Source organism: Aptenodytes patagonicus, chromosome 25 (assembly GCF_965638725.1).
Source record: "Aptenodytes patagonicus chromosome 25, bAptPat1.pri.cur, whole genome shotgun sequence".
NCBI lineage: Eukaryota > Metazoa > Chordata > Aves > Sphenisciformes > Spheniscidae > Aptenodytes > Aptenodytes patagonicus.
Genome location: NC_134973.1, coordinates 287,783 through 309,853, shown reverse-complemented (window position 1 = coordinate 309,853; position 22,071 = coordinate 287,783). Strand labels below are relative to the sequence as shown.

The 22,071-nt window shown below is 44.0% G+C and overlaps 1 protein-coding gene across 1 annotated transcript in view; it reads left to right on the top strand.

The window, feature by feature from the left end:
- Positions 1-246: 246 nt before the first annotated feature.
- The window catches only part of LMNB2 (lamin B2), a 43,126-nt gene continuing 21,301 nt past the window's right edge, over positions 247-22,071 (top strand). The window contains exons 1-2 of the mRNA XM_076359071.1: positions 247-522; positions 12,426-12,562. Coding sequence (XP_076215186.1) covers positions 322-522; positions 12,426-12,562 — 338 coding nt within the window. The 5' untranslated portion in view covers positions 247-321. The remainder of the gene's footprint in view (positions 523-12,425; positions 12,563-22,071) is intronic.

Sequence of the window (22,071 nt, the reverse complement as noted above, 5' to 3'; positions counted from 1 at the left end):
GATTGGCCCCTCGCTTCCTGCGCTTTACTCACACTCACGACAGCCTAATTTTGTGTTTTAATAGGCGGCACAAGCTACGCTTTTGCATGAGGAGCAGACTCGGTCCCGCCGGGCGCCCGGCAGCTCACAAAATGGAGAACAGCCGGGACTGCACCTCCCAGCGCGCCCTGCGGCACGGCGCGGCCATCTTGGCGCCGAGACTTCATTTCCCAGGCGGCGCGGCGGCGGGGGAGGCGATGTCCGCCATCTTACCGCTCCCTCCTCCCCCGGTGCGGCTGGATTGAATGAGCCCGCTGCCCGCCTGCCCGCGAATTGAGCGCCATGTCAGGCACCCCGAGCCGTGGCACCCCCGGCGGGACCCCGCTGTCGCCGACTCGCATCTCCCGCCTGCAGGAGAAGGAGGAGCTGCGGCAGCTCAATGACCGCCTGGCCGTTTACATCGACCGTGTGCGGGCGCTGGAGCTTGAGAATGACCGGCTGCTGCTGAAGATCTCCGAGAAGGAGGAGGTCACCACCCGGGAGGTATGGCCCGGGGCGGCCTGCTGGCCCTCGCCCGGGTCTCCGGGGCGGGAGGGCGAGCAGCGGCGGCCCGTTAGAGGTGTTTCCTCCGCTCCGTCCCGGGGAGGGGGTCCGCGGCCCAGGGGCTCGGCCGACCTGTTCCCGCGCGGCGCCTCCGCCCGCCCGGCGCGGGGCGCGCTGTGGCGGCTCCGCGCGGCCCCGGGCTCGGCGGCGCCATGCGCGGCCCGCCGCGCCGTTCCCGCCTTGCTCGGGGCGAGGGTCGCCCCGGGGCAGTGAGTTCTGGCTGTGCCCGGCCGTTGGGCTCGGGGCTGAGGGCGAGAGCTGTGGGGGGCCGGGCGGAGCTTCGGGCGGGGGGGGTTGTGGCGATCTAGCGCCTGCCTGTGTCTGCGTGGCCCCTCGGGGGCTCTCAGGGGCTCTGTGGCCGCGATGTTGGGCGAAGAGGCTGATGGTGACACGTTAAAGGCGGCTCAGGCCGGGATCGTCACCGAGTGAAAATTCGACACCTGAAACGACGCCGGTGCCGGGAGCGGGCCGGCGTGGCCAGCGGCGGCCGGCCGTGTCGGGAAGCGGCTCCGGGCGGCGGGGCGGGCGCGGCGCTCCTCTGGCGGTAGGGTGGCGGTTGAAGTCGCACGCTACCCTTCGTGTTTCGGCCAAGTGAGGCTTGCAGCACGGAATACCGTTCTCGGGGTCCTCTGAGTCTTCGTGTAGGTCTCATCCGCTGTGGGCTGGTTCTTTGATGTAGTTGTGGTCTGTTCTCCGTGCAGGCTGAGCCGCCTTGGTGTACTGGACCCCACGCTGAGCACATGCGTCCTGTGAATTATAGCAACCTGGGTGTTACTTTTTCTTTACTGTCCCTATCCTGATGGCTGATGTGATGAGATGAAAAACTTGAAAGGGTTTAGACTAACTTTGCTCCTCACCGGAGAAAATCTTTCTTAGTCTCCACAAATGCCAGGAATCAAATCCTTGTAGTGTGAACTGCTCTTATCCGCTTCCTGTGATCTTGGAGGCAAAACTGGCTGATCCTTTTTTCCTAAGCCATGTTTTGCTTTTCCCTTGTTGTATCTGCTTTCCCCCAGGACTCTCCTTCCCATATGGAGGAAGGATGTAGTCAGTGACACAGCTGGGGACAGTCCCACCCATCCTGTACCAGCCCAAACCCCCTCTACTCCATCTGTTGGAGGCAGTCTGCAAGGTAAGGTGTCCCACCTCTGAGGTGAAGTTAAACTTCTGTGGAAAGCCTGTAGATAACAGCCTTTACTGTAACTTGTGTGATGCAATGCATTGCTATGTCACTGTGTAGGCTTCCCCCCCCCCCCACCCCTTAAGGGTCTGGTTTAATGATGCTAGGGGTGGTGGGAGGAGAGTTTGATTTAGTTTAAGCAGACCAGATATGATAGTGTCTTGTTTTGGGAGTGGTTGGCCTACCTGCAATTAGTGTACACCCAGGATTGAAGTACTTTTAAAGTCCCTTTGTACCACTTAATGATATATTATAACTTCCACATTTTCAAAATAACTAGATATTTCTAAACATAAAACATGGCTACATCACTTGTCCTGTGTGGAATCATGCTATAAACAAAGTAACTGTGTCTGGTTCAGGGAGCTTCTAAGTTGTAGATTGCTGGAGGCTAGAAGGAGTATGCATTTTAAATGTGGGAGGCAGAACGTAATTCTATTGACAGCATACATGTAACAAGAGTAAGAATAGGACAAGCAGAAAACAGATATAATCTAATGAGATTTTTAATATGAATGTAAACCAACTCCTAATAGCAGTTCTGTGTGTTATCAATTCTGGAAAAACACTCTGATGCAGTAATTGGAAAATAAACTTGAGGATTTTGATAATAAAATATTTTGCTTTCTTTGTTCTTGAGCTTTCCTTCTTCACTTTTCTTCCAGACTTCAAAAAAAAGTCCTAATTCTTAGACACATTCTAACAAACTTTGTCAGGATTCCTCAAGCTCTTCTTTGACACATCAGAGACAATGTGAGATACTTTAGCTGGTCTCTGGACCACATTTGTTAAATGCTTCCCCCATCCCTTTAGGACAGCTTATTTATTCTTTACATATATCCAGAAAAGGAGACTTTGTAGTCTTACTGTTTTGGTGCAGGATAGTAGACAGCAGTTTAGGACTGTGGGAGCAGTAAAACTTCAGATAGCTGTCAGATTTTGGATTTACTGGAATGGGAGAATCCTGTCCTTTCACTTTCAGGGCCAATCTAGTAAACGGGATTTTCTGCTCACAATTCAGTTTTCTTGTTACACTGTTAGAATTTGTGTTCATAAAATGATTAGGCTTAGCATGAAATAAGATATTAATTAAAAATAAACCCTCCAAACCTCACAAAAAAAACCCCCAAAACCAAACAAACCCCAAAGCAACTCTAACTTCTGTGTAGAAGCACAGTTAAGCGTAGTCCAGTGATATTGGCATACTGTTCTGGGTACATCATTATATCTTTATATTAGCTCTACATGCTTAAAATAGATTATTTTCTCTTCCCTGGGTGTTCAAGATGAAAATTCCCCTTGGTTGTCCTCAACTGTGTGTAAATTTGACTCTGATTCTTTTTTTTGAGCTGTCTAAATATTCTAACATTTTTGGCTTATTTGTGGTAGTGGCAGGGAATGTCATCTGCCACTGTGGTAGATGGAATGATGCATGTTGTGGGATGACAAGCAGGAGTGACTGCTCACCAGTGGGCTTGTATGTTAACACCTGAGACTTTTGCCTTGAGAGCCGGTGATGGCTCCATAATCCAAGGCAAATGGGAGGTTGAGGATTGCTATGACAAGCAGTAGACAAGAGCATGGCATCGTGAGAGAGATGTTTGTCACTCCAGTATCCCACAGTGACCATGTCTGAGAAAGGGGCTGGGGTGAGACCATTACTAACATCCTCTCCCCCCACCGACTCATGCATGGGAACAAAGCGTTGGCATTTCTGATCTTGTTCTCAAAGCTCTGGTTTAGGGGAACATCTTCTAGATGAGAGAAGTTCTGCTGATGCTGTTCAGGCAAGGACCATAGTCACTGTTCTGCTAGAGACTCTTTAATCATCAGCTGATCAGGATGTTCTTTTTCCTCATTGTTTTAATCACTAATCTGCAGAAGATAGAAGAAAGCAGCCTCTTTCTCCTCCTCTGTTGGGCAATCTCCTTAGTTCTACAGACCACAGCTGCACCTTGGAATAAAAAACTCCTGTTGCTCTTTTTGAGGAACACAGGGCTGCCACCTCTTAACAGTAAAGAAAAGGAACTTTGTAGAAGTTGAGATTCATCTCTAGTCCTTTACTAATTATAGCCCTTTTTCCTGCTTTCCCTAACCCTGTCCAATGCTGTTCTACCTTTACTTGTATGCAGTAGGCCTCTAGAGAAATAAAAATGTATATAGTAAGCCCTCAGAAAATACAAAAAAATATTTTGCCTGTGTAGCTGGGGGAGCCTGTAATTGTCCTCATTCTTTCTCTGTTTGCTCTCTTGCATGTATCCCCTTGTGTAGCTTAGCCTGTGACAGAAGAGAAATTTAGCTCATCCCCTTGTTTTTCTGTCTCCCTAGTATAGGACTGATACTATTCTCACTGTGTTGGGGTCACTTACAATAACCTAATTGATGAGGCTAGGAGGGGGAATACTGGATGGGCTAAGAGGAAAAGAGTCCTAGAGCTCTCCTCAATTCCCTTTCTACTAACTCCCTGCCCTCCCCTGCAGTGCTTATGATTGCAGCCTTCCAGAAAAGATGTTTTGATGGGCATGGGAGGGCTTACTACACTGTTCTGAGGACGTCCCACTGTTTGCACCCACAGAAAGGAGAAGTAGGGGGGGAGAAAAGAGAAGATCCTTGGGAGCCTCAGCCACTGACAGCAATTGCCCTTGTGACAAAAGCAGTATCTATAGGGGTTCCCTCTTCACCTATGTCTTCCCAGCTCAGGTGGCTGCAATCTTGTATGTCACAGCCATCAGAACTTTCACTGTAGTCTTACCTGGTCTCCACTTATCTGCCAGTACTGCAGCTACTGTGCCCTTCATGTGCACCATGTGTAGTTACCAGAGCTACTGTCATGATCAGGATATGTGTGTCTGGTGTTGCCTAGTTGACACCTGCAAAATACATATTTGGATGCTGCTGTGGATTGTGGGTCACTCAAGAGTTGTGGCCTCCAAGACATGGGGTTAAATCGTCTTCTGGCACTACAGACATCATCTGGGAGGTGATAGTGGTGATATGCAACACACATCTTCATTGTTCTTGACAACTTGACTCATTGATGTTCTTGGTGAGTCTGAGCCATAGGTGACTGGCAGTCCTTCGTCAATCCATAACTGGGTGAATAAGAACATATTGAGCCACACCTGGTGGGAATACACTTATGTTTTGTACATTAATGCACGTTAATGAGATTAATGTTTCATTGCCAAATTTATCTGGACTCACTTGTGGTTGGATGGGGCATGCTTCTTGCCCAGCATGTAGGTTCATTGCTGCCTTGGCATGTTCCCTGTGTCTTCATTGAGTGACATCTTGCAGCTTTTCTCAAGTGATTGCTGTGGGACGGTCTGTGTTCATGTGTCTGTCCTTGAACTGAGCACAGTGAGCTTTGTTGAGTGCTCCCAGCACAGGTTGGTAGGTTAAAGAGCATCCAGCAGTCCTGCCTTTCAGACTGTGCTATGGAAACATCTCTATTTTCTTGTTCTCCACATGCACTATTTCCTTGTCCTCTGTGTTCCCCAATTACAAACTTGCAGGCTCTTTTGCCAGCAAAAGAGGGGAAAAAAGTGAAAGCGCATTCATAGTGCAATTCGTAGGGTGTCCAACTTGGCCTCTGTGCAGGAAGAGCAGGCTTGGGTGCACATTGACATGTAGTGGATCAGGCTGCAGCCTGTCTTCTGGTTCCTGATGAACTCTGTTTTGAGGCTTTAGCTTTGTTTCTTCCATCACTTTCAGATGGGGAGGGTATGTTTTCAGAGTGGAGGGACCCATTTGCTGGCTTAACCTGTCATCTGTGGAGGTTTGCTGCTTCCCAGGGGCTTGCATTCTGGATGTTGTAGAGAGGCTACTGAGGCTCACTTGGCCATGTGACTATTATCCCTGCTGCTCTTCTATGTAGGCACCAGTGATACTGGCAGGGGTGACCTGAAAAGTATCAAACATGACTACATGGCTCTGGATGACTGTTAATGGCACGGGGGTCCAGGTGGTGTGGGGAGGGAGAAGGGTTTGAGGATGGCTGAGCAGCTCCTGCAGAATGACACTGGATTGCACAACTGCTGTTGGCAACAGGATTTTGGTTTCTATGACCATGGAACCGTCTTTCAGGAGTGATGACTGCTTCAAAGAGACAGGATCCACCTGACTAAGTAGGGCAAATGTATCTTTGCTAATCAACCTGCTAAGAACTTCTTTAAACTGGGAATGATGGGGGAGGGAGAGATTCCTCTCTGGTAAGATCAGGTGAGGAAGTGGTGGATGGGGTAAGCAAGCAAAAGGGCTGGGGTTATGTGAACAGAAGAGAAAGCAACAGAAAGAAAAAGAATGAAATGGAAACACCCCAAGCACTTAAAGAAGGAAGTGCCTACAGAACAGCCTTGTGGGGAAAGCTCTCCTGTCCTTCCTGGGGAATCATCACGCTTGGGTGCTTCTCTGAAATGCCTGTAACACTAATGTGTGCAGCATGGGCAACAAACAGGGGGAATGAGAAGTCTGTGGGCACACATAGTTACAGAACTATGACCTCACTGGGATCAGAGATAGCTCACATGATTAGAGTGCTATGACGGATGGGTACAGGAAGGTGAGGAGGGGGCATTGCCCTTTATGTGAGACAGCAGTGGGAATGCCTGGACCTCTGCCTAAGGACGGGTTATGAGCTAGCTGAGAGCTTGTTGGTCAGGATTAGCGGGCAGACCAAGATGGGTGACGTATGTGTCTGCTACTGACCTGATCAAGAAGAGGAGGTAAACGAGGCCTCCTTCAGCCAACTGGAAGAAGCCTCACATGCCCCAGTCTTCATGCTCTCCTGGACCTAATACTTAATAAATAAGGAAGAACTGGTCAGGGATGTAAGGTCAGGGCAGTGACCATGAGACGGTGGAGTTCAGGATCTTTAGAGGATGGAGCAGAGCAAAAAGCAGGACCACAACCCTGGACATCAGGAGAGTAGACTTTAGCCTCTTCAGGGCTCTGCTTGGAAGAATTGCATGGCTTACAGCCCTGGAGAGAAAAGGGGTCCATGACAGCTGGGTTGATATTCAGGGATAACCTCCTCCAAGCTCAAGACTGGTCCATCCCAACAGTCAGGAAATGGAGCAAAGGTGGCAGGAGACCTGTATGGATGAGCAAGGAGGTCCTGACTGAACTCAGACATAAGGAAGGCTGATGTACTCAATGACTTCTTGTGGTCAGATCAGCCTTCAGGAATCCCAGGCCCCTGAGACCAGAGGGAAGGTCTGGCACAAGAAAGACTTACTCTTGGTAGAGGAGGATCAGGATAGGGAACATCTAAACAAACTGGACAGAAGTCCATGGGACCTGATGAGTTGTACTCATGAGTGCTGAGCTGTCATGCTCATCTTCAAGAGGGGCAAGAAGGAAGATCCAGGGAACAGATCAATCAACCTCACCTCAATTCCTGGAAGGTGATGTCTCTGTGTCTTTTTTCTTCTCCATGCCTGCTTGGACTCTGCGTGGCCTCTGTAGGACCCTTTGGTGGGGGATGTTGTTCAAGTCTTTTGGGAGTCCAGGCAGACTGGCTTAGCTCTTAGCTCAATCTCCACTTTCTGAATGCTTGTTGACTTTTCAAACCCTCGTTCATGTGCTTGTTCCCTTGTCCACTGCTTCTCTTTAAAAAAGCCATACTGTGTGACTGTTTTTTTCCACTCTGTTGTGCTTATACATGTACCCACTAATTCTCTTCTTTTTTTGTTTACCGGATCTGTTGTGAATACCTGCTCCCTGGTTGACTGAGCAACTCCAGTAGGCTGTGAAACTCTTATTTTGCACAAGTCGTATTGATTCTTCCTCAGTATGACTCTTACGCGTGTGCCCTGTAATTCTGTTCTTCAGGTTAATGTCTACTGTACTGCCATGGACTTCAGAGTTTAGTGATAGGTAGTTCCTATTTTAGAAACTTGTATGGCGTGAGCCATCTTCTAATTCTCTAGTACAAAGTGAACTCTAAATGAGAGCTTAAATAACATACTGATTGATTTAGTTCAAAAAGTGGGCTTTAGAAAGCTGTTAATGCTTTCTAAACATGATGATTTGTTACGGCTTGTTTTGTTGATCTGTTCTACAATACTTTCAAATGATGCTTAAGTGCAGAAATCTCTTAAAGATTCCTCTAGTGCAAATATAAGTAGAAAAGCCCAACCCCAAAAGATATGTTTTCATTGCATTTTTTTTACGTGGTTCTTCTACCTAAACTGATTGACTTAGGGCCCTAGACTCTCATGTATGCCTCTTTCATGAGCAGAGCAAGAGTAATTACCTTCTATGCTATTCATGAGTTGTTCTCCAAACTTCATTTTTTGGCTCTCCATGTTGTATTGTGATTAATGGAAGTCATGATCAATTTTATTTTTCTCGCCTGTACATGACATCAGCTTTTTGAAAAATGCTTTACTATGTCTCATATCCTCATTTTGATCATCTTAAAATATTTTGTATATGTGGTCTTTTTAGCCTACGATGATGTCTTTATACAATATCTTGCTTTCTAGAAAGATTTTATTCTTAACTGCTTCTTTTACTTGTTTTAACAAATACCTCAGTGTTCCCTAGTTGCCATGCTGAAACAATTGCAATAGTTGTAGATTTTTTTTTTTTTGCTTCTCTTGCTTCTGCAAGGATGCTGAAACCAAGTCAACTGAGGTTCTTGACAGTATCTTGGCAAATCTGCTCCTATGTGCTGCTGAGAACCAGGTGAAGTGTTGCTTTCTCTTGTGGCTTCCTGGATTAGCCACTCCATGGCACTCACTACTAGCGTATGAAAATATAGCTCAGGTATCGCCTCCTGGATTACAGCTTGGACTAACTGAAACCTGTTAGAATTACTGCATTTTCTGCCTCTCTGATCCCCTGTAATGTCCGTGTTTTCCTTTGTAGCTGGAGGTCAATAATCACTGTGTAAATCAATGTTGTTTCTGTATTCTGAATGCTGCTTGCAGTTCTCTTAGTCTATTTTAAAACATCTAGAGCCTGGAAAAAGTGTGTAAAGATGAGCAGAGCAGCAGAATAATTTCTGACCAGGAGCAAATCTGGAAAAGAGATGAGAAGACACCTGGGGTCTCTAGGTCACAAGTCCAAACAAAGAGATTTGTCTAGGAAGCAAATATTCAGCATTTCTCAACACAAAAACTAAAGGCATGAATTGAAATTATCAAGCAGTAGGTCTTAATCCTCCAGTTGTGCTTGTATGATGCTCTCTGATGTTGTAGAAACGAAAAGCTAAAGAGATTTACAAAAGGATTAGATAAATTAACAGTATTTGGTGACTACTGGTTTTTGGTGCCTGGAAGCCATTTTTGGCTCAGAATTCTTTTTAATTTTTAGAAGCTGGGAGTATATGTAAGTGAAGAATATTGTATGTTTGCCTCGTTCTCTATACTTTTTCCCTTCAGCATTTGATACCAGCTGTTCTTACTGGCTTACACTGGAAGGATTGGCGTAGGCTTCAAGGATGAGTTTGTATCTTTCTCAGATGTGGGGAGCAGGAGGCAATGGGTCGTGGCAACCCAAGCAAAATGATGAGAAACAACGAATGAAAGAAGGAATTTGAATGATAGATTTTACTGATAGAAGATGACAAAAAATGGAAGATGTCGTCAGACAGGTTATCTCTTGTATCCAGTATTCTTTGGGAGTGTTCAAGGACAGGTAGACACTGGTGGCACTCAACTCAGAAGTGTGATGAGACAAAGAACGAGAAATGGGCTTCACAGTTGCAAGATGCGTTTATTCAACTTCCTTTTCTTGTTGCTGTGGATACTGGCTGTTGTTCCTATTGGCTTTTTTTTTGTCCAGAAGGGGCACGTGAGGCTTATCCTAGGAGGTCCTGCTTTGGTTTAACAGCACCTTTTTAAGAATGTCTGGAAGTGTCACTGTACTAGAGACCAAACTGAGTAGCAAATGTAAAGTGGTTTAAAAAAGAGAGTGGGTAGAAGATGTCTGTGGAGTCGAAACAAAGCAAAATCATAGGTGTACACTAAACAGAGGCACTTCTGGGACCGTACTTCTCTGGCGATTTTCAGAGTCAGTAGACTCTGTTCCTTCCACCAGAACAGAGTTTGAGGGGTGATAGTTTCAGGGAACAGAAATACTTTCCAGAATTTCTCTCAGTGCTGGGGTAGAAGGGTGCTTTCAATGAATAACCCGTCTTGGGCTGGAAGTGTTGTCAAGCACATAATACCAGGCTAGTTCAGCTAAGCTGGTGCTACTTACTTTCCTTTGAGCTTACTGCTGCATTTGGTTCTCTCTTCTCTGCTTGACCAGTGTTGAAAATAAACAAGATGTTATTTTTTTATGATCTAGAAAGACCATCTTGAACTGTCCTCCAGTTCAGTTTGATTATCTAAAACTTTTATCAATGTTGTTATGAATCCATATTCTCTTTGCATCCAGTTGTTAGAGTTCTGGTGAGGTTTGGTGGTTGTTTGAGTGTTTCTGCAGTGATTGAAGGTGTTGCTGCTCTCAGCTGTCTGCTGCCTCCCTGTGCTGGAAGCTGCAATGTATCCTTATGTCTCAGTTATTTCTGTTTGCTCAGTGCATTAGCTTAAAATTCTAGTGAAAGTGGCTTTTTGACTAACACTTTGGACTGTGAATTGGACATGTGTGTTTCCTTTTCATGTTTGTTACTGGAATAAGAGCAGAGAAGAGGTTAACACGCTGCAGGAGAAAAATACATACTAAGCCACCGCAACTGGTTATGCCATGAATGAGTTGGTCCTTTCTAATTAAGAAGCAGAGTCTCTGGTTCTCTTTTTACCAACAGGTTCTGAAACGGCTTTCATCATGCAATGTTTAGCTCCATCTAGCTATAGTCTCTCTATGCAGGAATTGCATTAAGTGTTTCTTCTCTGTTCAGAATATTGTTGTTTTGGTGGTGTTAAGCTCTGTATTGTCTGTAATGCCTCAAAAGCATAAATTATTTACTGCCTGTTGTAAGTATCACACTAGCAACACCTTTTTGTGACAGTAGTCACAAAAACCTAGGGAAAAAGGCTTTCTTCCTTTGTACCTTGACATGCAATTCCAGTTTATGCCCTGGAGTACTGGGAAGGGATTTGTCCTTGTGTCCTGCACTGTGATTTAGTGTGTCTCTCTGAACCTACAGCAACACAGCCCCAAGTTCCTGCTAGATGTCCTACGGCAAGGATTTTAGCACATTTAAGAGTTGAAGGGCAGATGGTCTAAAGAAGGGCCGGCATTAGCGGCGTGTTGTAGATGCAGTACCTGATGGTGCAGAATCAGTGCTTGGCCTTTGTGCAATTGTATTGTGTATTGCAATTTGCAAATACTGTATTTTCGCTCAAGGGTCATCCATAATGAAAGGCTTTACAGCCTTAAAATCTCCAATTTTTTTTTTTCTTGGCATTGTGGAGTACTGTATAAAAGAGTTCAGTATAGCCATGGTACACTTCATAGAACTTCCTAAATTTTGTAACTGATAATACAGAGTTGTGTTGGCTTATGCCGTAGACAACCTCTGACTATCAGCTATGGAAAAAAAAAACCACCCAACAATAACCCAAAACTTAAGTTGAATAAAGCTTGAAAGAATTAATTCTTTAAAGAAGTAAGATTGCATGGATAGACAGCCAAGTCATTTCTGGTATGTGGTATGCTTGTAAATTAAGGCTTCTCAGCCCTCATACTGTCATATTTTGGTTAATTTCAGAAGTTTTATGAGAATATAGTCTATCAGGAACTTAATTATATCCTGACTGCTTTTAATCAGTCTTTTTGAAGACCAGATGGTTGAGTCTGTCATTGGTGCTGCTCTGATGTTGAAATAGGCGCTCCTAGGAATAGCATAGTTTGCTTTCTTGTTTCTACATTTTTTTGCTTTGTTATGAAATTTCTCTTCCTAAAGTTGGTGCATTCTGGTTTTGGCTCTTCTCACTCCCTGATCGCTCTGTTTCTGAATTTACATTAGTAATAGTTGTTCTGGTATCCTCTCATAGAAGCAGTAGCAGCAATCTTATATGGTCTTGACATTTAGCTATCTGATACACCTTTCAAATTAATCTTGCATTCTAAAAAAAAAAAAGGTGTGGACGACTTTGAGGTGCCTTGCTGTAGTCTGAATACCTGATTATGTAATATATTGAGTTGGGACGGGAGAAGTCTGTAGATCCTTATCCTCTGAGGAAGAGAACAGGAGTGGAAGCTCATCTCTGAACAGTTCACATTTCTGTAGTTCATCTAGTTTCAGATTCTTTTTAGCTTTATAGTGCAAGAGCAGCAGAGTCAAATTGGGTCTTGGACCTGTATTCTACTAAATAAGTCTATCATCATTTATCTTTAAGTGATATTACTGTTTAAAAAAACCTCCCAAAGCAGCAGTATAGGAAATGAGGGTGAATAATTTAAGATCTGATTGTAGGGTGTACTGATCTGCTTCAGTTTATCTCTTTGGAAGACTTGCACACTTCAAACATAGTATGTTTTGTTATGTTCCACTGGGAATAAAAATTAAATCTTGTCTTTGGGACTAGATCACATCTAATTGTAGGTGCATATTAATTGAAAATGTTCAATATAGAATGTTCTTAAACAACAGAAAACATACCATACACCCTTTTTTCAAAGAAAGATATGTGAAACCTGGTGCTGTGTTTCAGTTCTTTGATAGTCTTTGGGATGTTCTCATATCTGAATACTTCTTTCCCTTTAGGTGAGTGGAATCAAGAGTCTCTATGAGTCTGAACTGGCTGATGCTCGAAGAGTTCTGGATGAAACTGCCAAAGAGAGGGCTAGATTACAGATTGAAATAGGAAAACTGAGAGCAGAACTTGAGGAGTTCAATAAAAGGTAAGGAAAGTCCTGCATGACGCTTTTTTTTTTAAATTAGAATGGGCAATATTTGCAGTGGGAATGATACTACTGATGCTTCTTAAAATGCCTTTTGCAAACATTGCAGATCAATGAGAAGATACAGGCTTGTCAGAGGGAATTCCTCAGCTTGTTGGTACAGCTAGTCAGAGCAGATAATCTGACCAGTATATACACAAATGTATTTGTAGATACAAGATTAATATACTGTGATTTGAGCAATTCAGACATCTAGAGGCTGAAATGATCGGTTGTGCCTGTTTCTGTCCTGTTGTACCTCTCCTTCTGTGAGTATGCACATGTGCAGCTGCTTGGTAAACTGGATTGAGCAACTGATCTAGATTAAAATTGACCCATCCAAGGAAGGTTAATTTTTAAATATTATCAGTTTTATTGTCTGGTTCGCTGTACTGACTGCTGGCAGAAATGAAGGAAAAGGGTGGCCCTGAGCAATTCGGGGATATGGAAGCAGTGTTGCCTTGAAAACACATGAAGCTACAATGTAAGTGTGCTGGAAAAGGACCTTGTACCGACTACGTTTTTAAAAACTGCTGTTCAGTCTGCGTCAAAGAGAATTGGCCTAATAAACTGGCTACTGAAGCCAAATGTAATCCATTATTTCTATTCCCACTAGGGAGTCTTTGTAATCAAATACTGTTTAGCAGTTGAAACTTCATTTTAAAATGAATATATGTGGTGGCAAAATTTTTTTTTTTGCTTCTGATTGAATTTTGGTACCTATTTCAGTAGACAAGTTTTGGGAGTTAGAGATTTTTTTTTTTCCTGAGCATGTCAGTATGTACATCACCTGTATATGAACGTTGTTGGCCATAAAATTGCTTTTAATCCAGCAGTGCCAGTACAGGTGTACTGTAAGTCTCCTATCTTGCCTTCATTTGCATCTAAGTCATTATAAAAGGAATGAAGTGTTTCCCTCCCTTGTGTTTTTTCTGACTAGCTAGTTGATTTATGATGAAGTATTTCTTGTTTTCTCTGTAAACTTTGCTATATCACTGGATCTTCGTTTTCTATGCTGGGCCTTCTTGTTAAAGTCAGCCATCAGAGATATTTTGTGGACTTTGACCCTAAAATAACTGCCCAAATATGAAATAGCTATAGTGTAAGCGTCTCTATTTGAGTAAGTCACTGTAAGGCCAATTGAACTTGGTGCCCAGTTCATACCAAAGATATGCCTGCATGTGGTCAGATGACCTGTGTGCTAAAATTTACGGAGTCGGTTAGCTAGGCCTTTGTTAACCATAAAGACCCTATGGTAACTAGGTCAGACATAAACCCCTAAAGTTAAGTGAGATGAATACCACCCACCCCTACTGTGATGTTCCTCTTGGGACTGATTTCCCTCTTAAAAGCCTTAGGCCAGCAGTCTTGGTGTTTATTGCAGATAATATATTTTGCGTGGCAGTTGGTGTTACATGGCCATCAAGGTTGTCTCTCTTGTCTCGGTGATAGCAAATACTCCGCTTGCTTGGCTTTTAAAGCAAGCTCCAGAAGAGAGCAGCAGTGGTAACTGGGAATTTGATTCATCTCTCCTGTTCTGCAAGATGCTTATTTCTGTATTTTGATTAAGGTATCCTTGTCAGAAGTATCTTAACTTGGCAGCTAATGACAATCAGTGCCAATTGATTCTGGTTCTTTAGGCTTTTGATAGTGCTGAGAGATTTTACAAATACCTTGTTGTAGAATGTTGTGCACTTAAAGTGATGGAGATGGTATTTTCCCTTGGGTCATTTCCCTTGCCCTTTGTTTGGACAATTGAGTTGCCCCCTACCAGTCACTTCAATCACTGGTTAATACTGTCAGACTAATTTCAAACATTTTTTTGGTTTTCTGAGATAGACTAACTACGAGGAAAACATACCTGGTTTTCCCTCTGTTGTTACAGTTCATAGGAGTAGAATTGAATTCTTCCTTGGCTTGAAAGTTTCTTTTACCAGATTGCTTCCAGTCCCTTGAGATGCTTCTAATGTACTTGGAGTGTTCTCAGGGTGCCTAGCTTGGGTCATGTGGAAAGTTATACTTGTGACGTGGCCAGATTTTAAATGTGATTCTTGCAAACGCAGCTTCTAAAAGCCTGTTGGCACAGTGTCCACTTGACATCTAGGTCATGACTGAAGTCCTCCCTGCCCATGCTGACAGTCAGATGGTGCTTCTCACAGGCCAAGTTTGCTTCAGTGCTTTGAGAACTGTGTGTAGTGGAAGAGTAGGTTAGTATGTAATTTTATGTTAACTACGATTACCTCAGTCTCTCTTTCAAGCTCATGACTAAGGAGAGGCTTAAGGATGCCAGCACAGTCTGGCCAGGAGGGATCCCAGATGTTGCCACTTCATTGTTCGCTTGGAATAGGTTGGGTTGCTGGGGCAGGAGATAATAGACTTCTGTCTTGGGACATCTCTCCTCTGGTCTCCCATGTGAGAGAGGGGGAAGAAAAGGGATAAGTTGGAGTAGGCAGAGTAGAGAAAACATTGGCTTGAAAGGATATCTGGGAAATGTTTCCTCAACATTAGACTGAACTGAATTTTAGTTGCTGAGCCACAGGCTTGCAGGGCTTTTCTAGGTATAGGATCCAAATATAGCCAACCTACTGCTTCAAGAGCTGAATTCCCCTTTCTGTTTTCTCCTAAAGCCTGGGTTTGTGAACATGGAAAGCCCTTTCCCGAAGGCACTGAGGATGCTCCAGGGAGGTCACAGGGCGTGTTTGGGTATGGTGACATCAGGCCTAGTTTGTGTCCAAAGGAGCCTGAGGCTTACCCTGCTCTTAGTTTGTTCCTGAGGCTGTTTACTTGCACAACTCCAATAGATTTGGGAAGTAGCTGACCAACCTGCAGCAAGACCCTTGGTTGGTACACAAGGATTTGTGACAGGGCCTATGGTCTAGGAAAGAACATGGTTTGTCTATTGGGTGTACTGGACTTCAGAGCAACTGTCTTTCTGCAACTTGTTCAGATACTGACAGATGATACTACTCTAGTATTCTGTGTGAGTACAAATTCAGCTCTTGGGGTTTGGATGCCCTAGCATCGATTTTGGTTATTTCAGATTTTTTTAACTTACCGTGTTACTGATGTTCTAACATTTTCTGTTTTTTTAGTGCTTGGGATAATTGGACATCATCTTGCCTAGTAAGTCAACAAGAAGCATCCCAAGGCATTTTCTAGAGTTTGTATTGGATTGGACCAAAGGTCCATCTGGCCTGGTAATCTGTCTCTGTTAGAAGCCACTCATAGACAACTAGAGAAGAGTATAAGAATGGAGCATGCATAACAACACTTCTCTGGAATACTCTTCCAGTCTTCAGCAATTCCCTTCAGCTAAGGAACTTCCTCAGGTCCAGCTGGATTCTGTGTAGTAAGCCTTTGTGGGTTTTCATTTCATAGTGTGACTAGTATTCCGGGACCATCTGTTTGTAGTGTTCTTAGACTTAGCAAGGGGATTCTGAGCTTACCTACATTTTGTATGAAGAAAAACTTGTTTTTGAATGTGCCAGCCCAGTTCCATTTGTTCATTTATCCCCTAATTTTTGTATTGACCTTCTTCGTATCTCCTAAGATTTTCTCTTTAATGATGTCTTTTTTTTTTTTCAAGTGGAAACATCCTACCTACTTAGTTGCTGCTTCTACAGAAGCTGCTCTGTGCCTTCAATCAACATTTTACCCTCTGTCATTTTTCCTGTTTTAGTGTATCCTCTTGGGGAGGAAGGCTGTAGAATTGGAACTTCAACCAGTATTCAAGATGTGGTTGTACCGTAACAGTGTTCAATGTCTTGTTCTGTATCTTATTTACTAGTAATTTCTTAAATACAGTTGCATTTTGAGTGCTCTTGAGCTGCTGATGTGTGACGAAGGGTAAGCTCCAAGATAGTCTTTTACATCAGACTCAGAAATGTCTCCCAAGACCTCTGAATTGCACGGGTTCTACAGAAGTGTTTTGTGGTAGCCAGATCTGCCATGGCCTCTTTGGGCAGAGGTGAGGAAAGGACCTCACAGAGCCCTGCTATGGGCTTACCCCTGCTTACCCCTCTTACCTTCCCTTTACAAAAGCCAAATTGACTCTGAATCTTCAAATTCTTCTGTGCTTATGCATGTGCCCATTACTTCTTTTCATTGATGCCTTTGTCTAATTTTACCTGTACAAATATCAGGGTCTGAGTTTCTCCATTTGAAAAATTGGTACTTCATTTGTCATTTTCCTTTTTTTAACATATTGTCATTCTGGTCAGGTCCTGCCAAAGCTGTCTTATCTCCAGGCTGGTCAGACTTGGTTCCCTCAGCCTCTTTTAACAGGGCATGTACTCCAACTCTCTGACCACCTTGGTGGTCTCTGCTGAACTTGCTCCAATTTATCAATGTCCTTATTGCACTGGGGGGTCCATAACTGGATGCAATAATAGACACAGAAGTGATCTACCAAGTGCTGATCGGAAGGGGATAATCACTTCCCATGATTTACCAGCCATATTCCTATTAATACAGCCCAGGATGCCTTTAGCCTTCTTTGCTTCTGTGCCCTGCTGGTTCATAGAATCATGGAACAGTTTGGGTTGGAAGGGACCTCTAAAGGTCATCTAATCCAACCCCCCTGCAGTGAGCAGGGACATCTTCAACTAGGTCAGGTTGCTCAGAGCCCCATCCAACCTGACCTTGAATGTTTCCAGGGATGGAGCATCTACCACCTCTCTGGGCAACCTGTTCCAGTGTTTCACCACCCTCGTTGTAAAAAAATTTCTTTCTTATTTAGTCTGAATCTCCTCTCTTTTAGTTTAAAACCATTACCCCTTGTCCTATCACAACAGGCCCTACTAAAAAGTCTGTCCCCATCTTTCTTACAAGCCCCCTTTAAGTATTGGAAGGCCGCAGTAAGGTCTCCCTGGAGCCTTCTCTTCTCCAGGCTGAACAACCCCAACTCTCTCAGCCTGTTGTCACAGGAGAGGTGTTCCATCCCTCTGATCACTTTTGTGGCCCTCCTCTGGACCCACTCCAACAGGTCCATGTCTTTCTTGTACTGAGGACTCCAGAGCTGGATGTGGTACTCCAGGTGGGGTCTCCCCAGAGCGGAGTAGAGGGGGAGAATCACCTCCCCCAGCACATCTTGAGCAACAGGCTGAGGGCCCTTGCTGGCACCCTGTCCCTCTAACCTTGGCATGTCGTCCCACAGCTTGTCATGGGCAAGCCTGATATTATCCCCTCCCCCTTCAAGTCTAGTTTAAGTAATGTTCAACTGTAATTTCTTTAGAGGGAGCTTTGTCATAGAGTGCAACTAGTTTTGGTTCCAAATTATTGATTCATCTGCAGAAGATAGGGAGGAGCTGTTGGTTAAGATGTTAGCATCCATACACATTTCAATTCAGTTTGCAAATGAATAATGGGATATATGGTTTCCTGACATTACAAGTGGGATTCAGATGCCTGAACATCAATGTCTCTTGCACTGTAGACATTGCAGTTATCCTGTGCTATGGTACGAACCTCCCATGGGTCCTTTTTGTGTCATACATGCCAGTACAATGTGGACGTTGCAGATACCCCAGGGATTAAGTTGAAGCATCCAAATCTTAACTAAACTTAAAAGGGTTTCCTGTGAGGGAGGTCTTCTGTGAAAATACCTTAATTTTCCAATCATCGCCTTCATTGTTGTCATAAAACTGCCTGTGTTTTTTAATTGTTTTTGTGTTGTGGGTGTTTTTTGTGGGAGAGTTGGGGGTTTTTTGGTGTTATTCACAATACACACATTTCTGATTGTCCTTTACCATGTTCTTTGATCAGCAGTCAAGTTACAATTAATGATCAGGTTTCAAATGTAAATTAAGAAACAGAAAACACTTTAAGGTAGGGGCCTTCACATTGCTTGGGACAATTGTTTTGCAATGAAAACTAGTAGATAAAATTATATGTTGTTATTATTTACTTTTGTTGCAAGATGCCAGTAGAATAAGAAACATCTTGAAAAGAAATTGAACATGAGACTTGTTTAGGGGAAAAAAAAAAGGCACCCTTTTTTCTAACGTGAAAAACCAACCAACCAAAACATGTGTGGTGTGGTTGATACTCTATAGAGGGAAGGGATGCCATCCAGAGGGACCTTGACAGGCTTGAGAGGTGGGCCTGTGCAAACCTCATGAAGTTCAACAAGGTCAGGTGTAAGGTCCTGCACCTGGGTTGGGGCAATCCCAAACATGGATACAGGTGGGGTGATAAGTGGATTGAGAGCAGCCCTGCAGAGAAGGACTTTGGGGTATTGGTGGATGAAAAACTGAATATGAACTGGCAATGTGTGCTCGCAGCCCAGAAAGCCAACTGTATCCTGGGCCGCATCAGAAGAAGCGTGGCCAGCAGGTCAAGGGAGGTGACTCTCCCCCTCAGCTCTGGGGGGACCCCACCTGGAGTACTGTGTTCAGTTCTGGGGCCCCCAGCATAAGAAAGACATGGACCTGCTGGAGTGGGTCCAGAGGAGGGCCACAAAGATGACCGGGGACTGGAGCACCTCCGATATGAGGACAGGCTGAGAGAGTTGGGGTTGTTTAGCATGGAGAAGAAAAGGCTCCAGGGACACCTTATAGCAGCCTTTCAGTAATTAAAGGGGGTCTACAGGAAAGATGAGGAGGGACTCTTTATTAGGGAGTGTAGTGATAGGACAAGGGGTAACAGTTTTAAACTGAAAGAGGGTACATTTAGATTAATATTAGGAGGAAATTCTTTACTGTGAGGGTAGTGAGACACTGGAACAGGTTGCCTAGAGAAGTTGTGGATACCACATCCCTGGAAGTGTTCAAGATCAGGTTGGATGGGGCTTTGAGCAACCCAGTCTAGTGGAAGGTGTCCCTGCCCATGGCAGGGGGCTTGGAACTAGGTGATCTTTAAGGTCCCTTCCAACCCAAACCATTCTATGATTCTATGTATTTTACAACATGTGCAATACATACATGTATGTACAATTAGTACCTTGAACACAACTCATTAATTTAGAATTTTTTCTATGGAGCCAAGTTCATAACTAGGTTCATAAAGCAGTTGGATAGTTTCACTTTATAAAAAGTTGTTGTAGTTTAACTTCAGCCGGCAATTGAGCACTCCACAGCCGCTCTCTCACTCTCGCCCCCCCCGGTGGGATGGGGGAGAGAATCGGAAGAGTAAAAGTGAGAAAACTCATGGGTTGAGATAAGAACAGTTTAATAATAAAATAATAATAGTAATAAAAAAGAATATACAAAGCAAGTGATGCACAATGCAATTGCTCACCACCTGCTGACTGATGCCCCCCTGGTCAGCCTTCCCCCAGTTTATGTACTGAGCATGACATTGTGTGGTATGGACCCAAACAGGCCAGTTTGGGTCAGCTGTCCTGGCTGTGCCCCCTCCCAGCTTCTTGTGCACCTGCAGCCCTCCCAGTCGGCAGGGCACGAGAAGCTGAAAAGTCCTTGACTAGTGTAAGCACTACTTAGCAACAACTAAAACATCGGTGAGTTATCAACATTACTCTCATACTAAATCCAAAACACAGCACTGTACCAGCTACTAGGAAGAAAATTAACTCTATCCCAGCCGAAACCAGGACAAAAGTGAAATACCTTTAGGATGTTCTAACACTTTTTATATGATATAAGGAACAGCTTAACTTTTTAGTTTAAAGATGTTTGTATCAGGAGTAGGGTTATATTTTTAAATCTAGGATTAAAATATTGTTGTAAACATAGACATTCTGATACCATTCTGAAGCAAGTATGGTTCTTTCCTATATGTTATATAACAGCTTCCAGCGCTTTTGTGTGCATCTTTAGCTGCTTGACTGCTTGAGGGAAGGAGGGGATGAGTGGAGGAGGTATAGATGGGAACATGTAATTTAGTAGTGAGATACACAACACTTTTGCTTTGGTGGAACAGTACCCTCCCACAAGACTGCTGAACCAGACCTGGTGTAGTGATCAGGGTGCATTCAGTCATAGCAGAGTTAACTTCAGTCTGGTTAAGTAAAGTCTCCTGTCCTGATGGTCTTGAAGTGTCTGTTCATATCTTTACCAGTGTCTCAGGTCCCCAGGTCAAGCAAAGCCTGGAGGTAGATACATGTAGGCCTCATCCATCTGTTCCTTTTAGCAGTTTTCCTGCTTGAGTTGCAAGCTCCCAACTCTGAGTTGTGTGACTGTCTTGCTGCGGCTTCCTCTGCCTGCTACCCTGCCTGGTCATTGAAATATTTGCCTTGAGCAAACTTGGCTGCTTTCTGGAAAAAAGAGTTGTAGGGGGTTACCCTAACCTGGTGTCCTTCAAAGAACATTGGCACATCTCAACAGACACATTGACTGCCGTTTGTAACTTCCAGGCATCTCTGAGACCCCCAAAAGCAGGTTGTACTTCTGTAAAGCCTTCTGTCAATTCTTTTGCATTAAGACAATAAACCAGGCTGAAAATATAAATGCGAATGTGAATGAAAGCAGCTTGGAGTGTCCTCCAGTGTCAGTGTTCATGAAGGAACAGAAGTTATTTATCACTGTCAGGAATTCTTTATGGTGCTTTGTGAAGCTGTACGTTGAACACTTCTGTTCATTCCCATCTCCCTGGGAATACTTGCATGCTGCCTGGCTTCTGCAGGTGGGAGGAAGCTATGGGCTGTGTAAGTATACACTGCTGTTCATACTTGGTGTGAAATGGCATTTGCCCTTTGGGTACTGCACAGACAGAAGGTTTCCAGATCTGATTGTCTGTGACGCATGCACAGTGGCTTGTTTTATTACATCACACGTGTTGCAGGGGCATGTGTCTGGAGAGTCTATTTTGAAGATTTTCTGGTTGCTGCTAAATAACTGTCTTTTAAGTAGAAGTCATGTTTTGTCTATATGTCTCCTGCAAGCTGCTGAGCTTGACGACACTGCACATATGTTGCAGAACAGGATTCACAGTGACAGATTGGACCAATGATTAAGAAAAACTGGTTACAGTTAAATGAAAACTAATTCAGAGATCTACACCAAGGAATGGTGAGAGAACACGTGAGCCTCGTAGCTAAAGCATATCACAAAATAAGTGTGTCCATTTTTTTCCTGCAGTTAGAAAAACATGCACATCATGCTGAAGCATGTAAAGAAATAGTCTGTAGGAGATACTAATACCCCATAAAGCAGGATTTTTGTAAAATAATTCTGGGCATTGCATTTTGTTAGAGTTATGGGCAAATTAGAAATTCAAGAGGATGGTGCAAGTGATCAGAAGTTTGGGAACCAAGACTCAGGATTTGGGCTGGGGAGCAAGGTTTGTATAATCTAGAGCAGTGGGTTTCAGCTTTTTTTTTTTCCTTTGCAAACATAATGTTTTTTCCATGTTTGGAGTTGCAGACCAAATACAGAGCTTTTTAAAGCCTATAGGTAGTAGGACTCCTCTAAAGTTATTTCTGCGGGCCCTTAAAAGTAGCTCACCACCACAGGCTGAAAGCTACAGATCTATAGAAGAGAAGTTTGGGGAAAGGGAAGGAGAAAAATAAATTC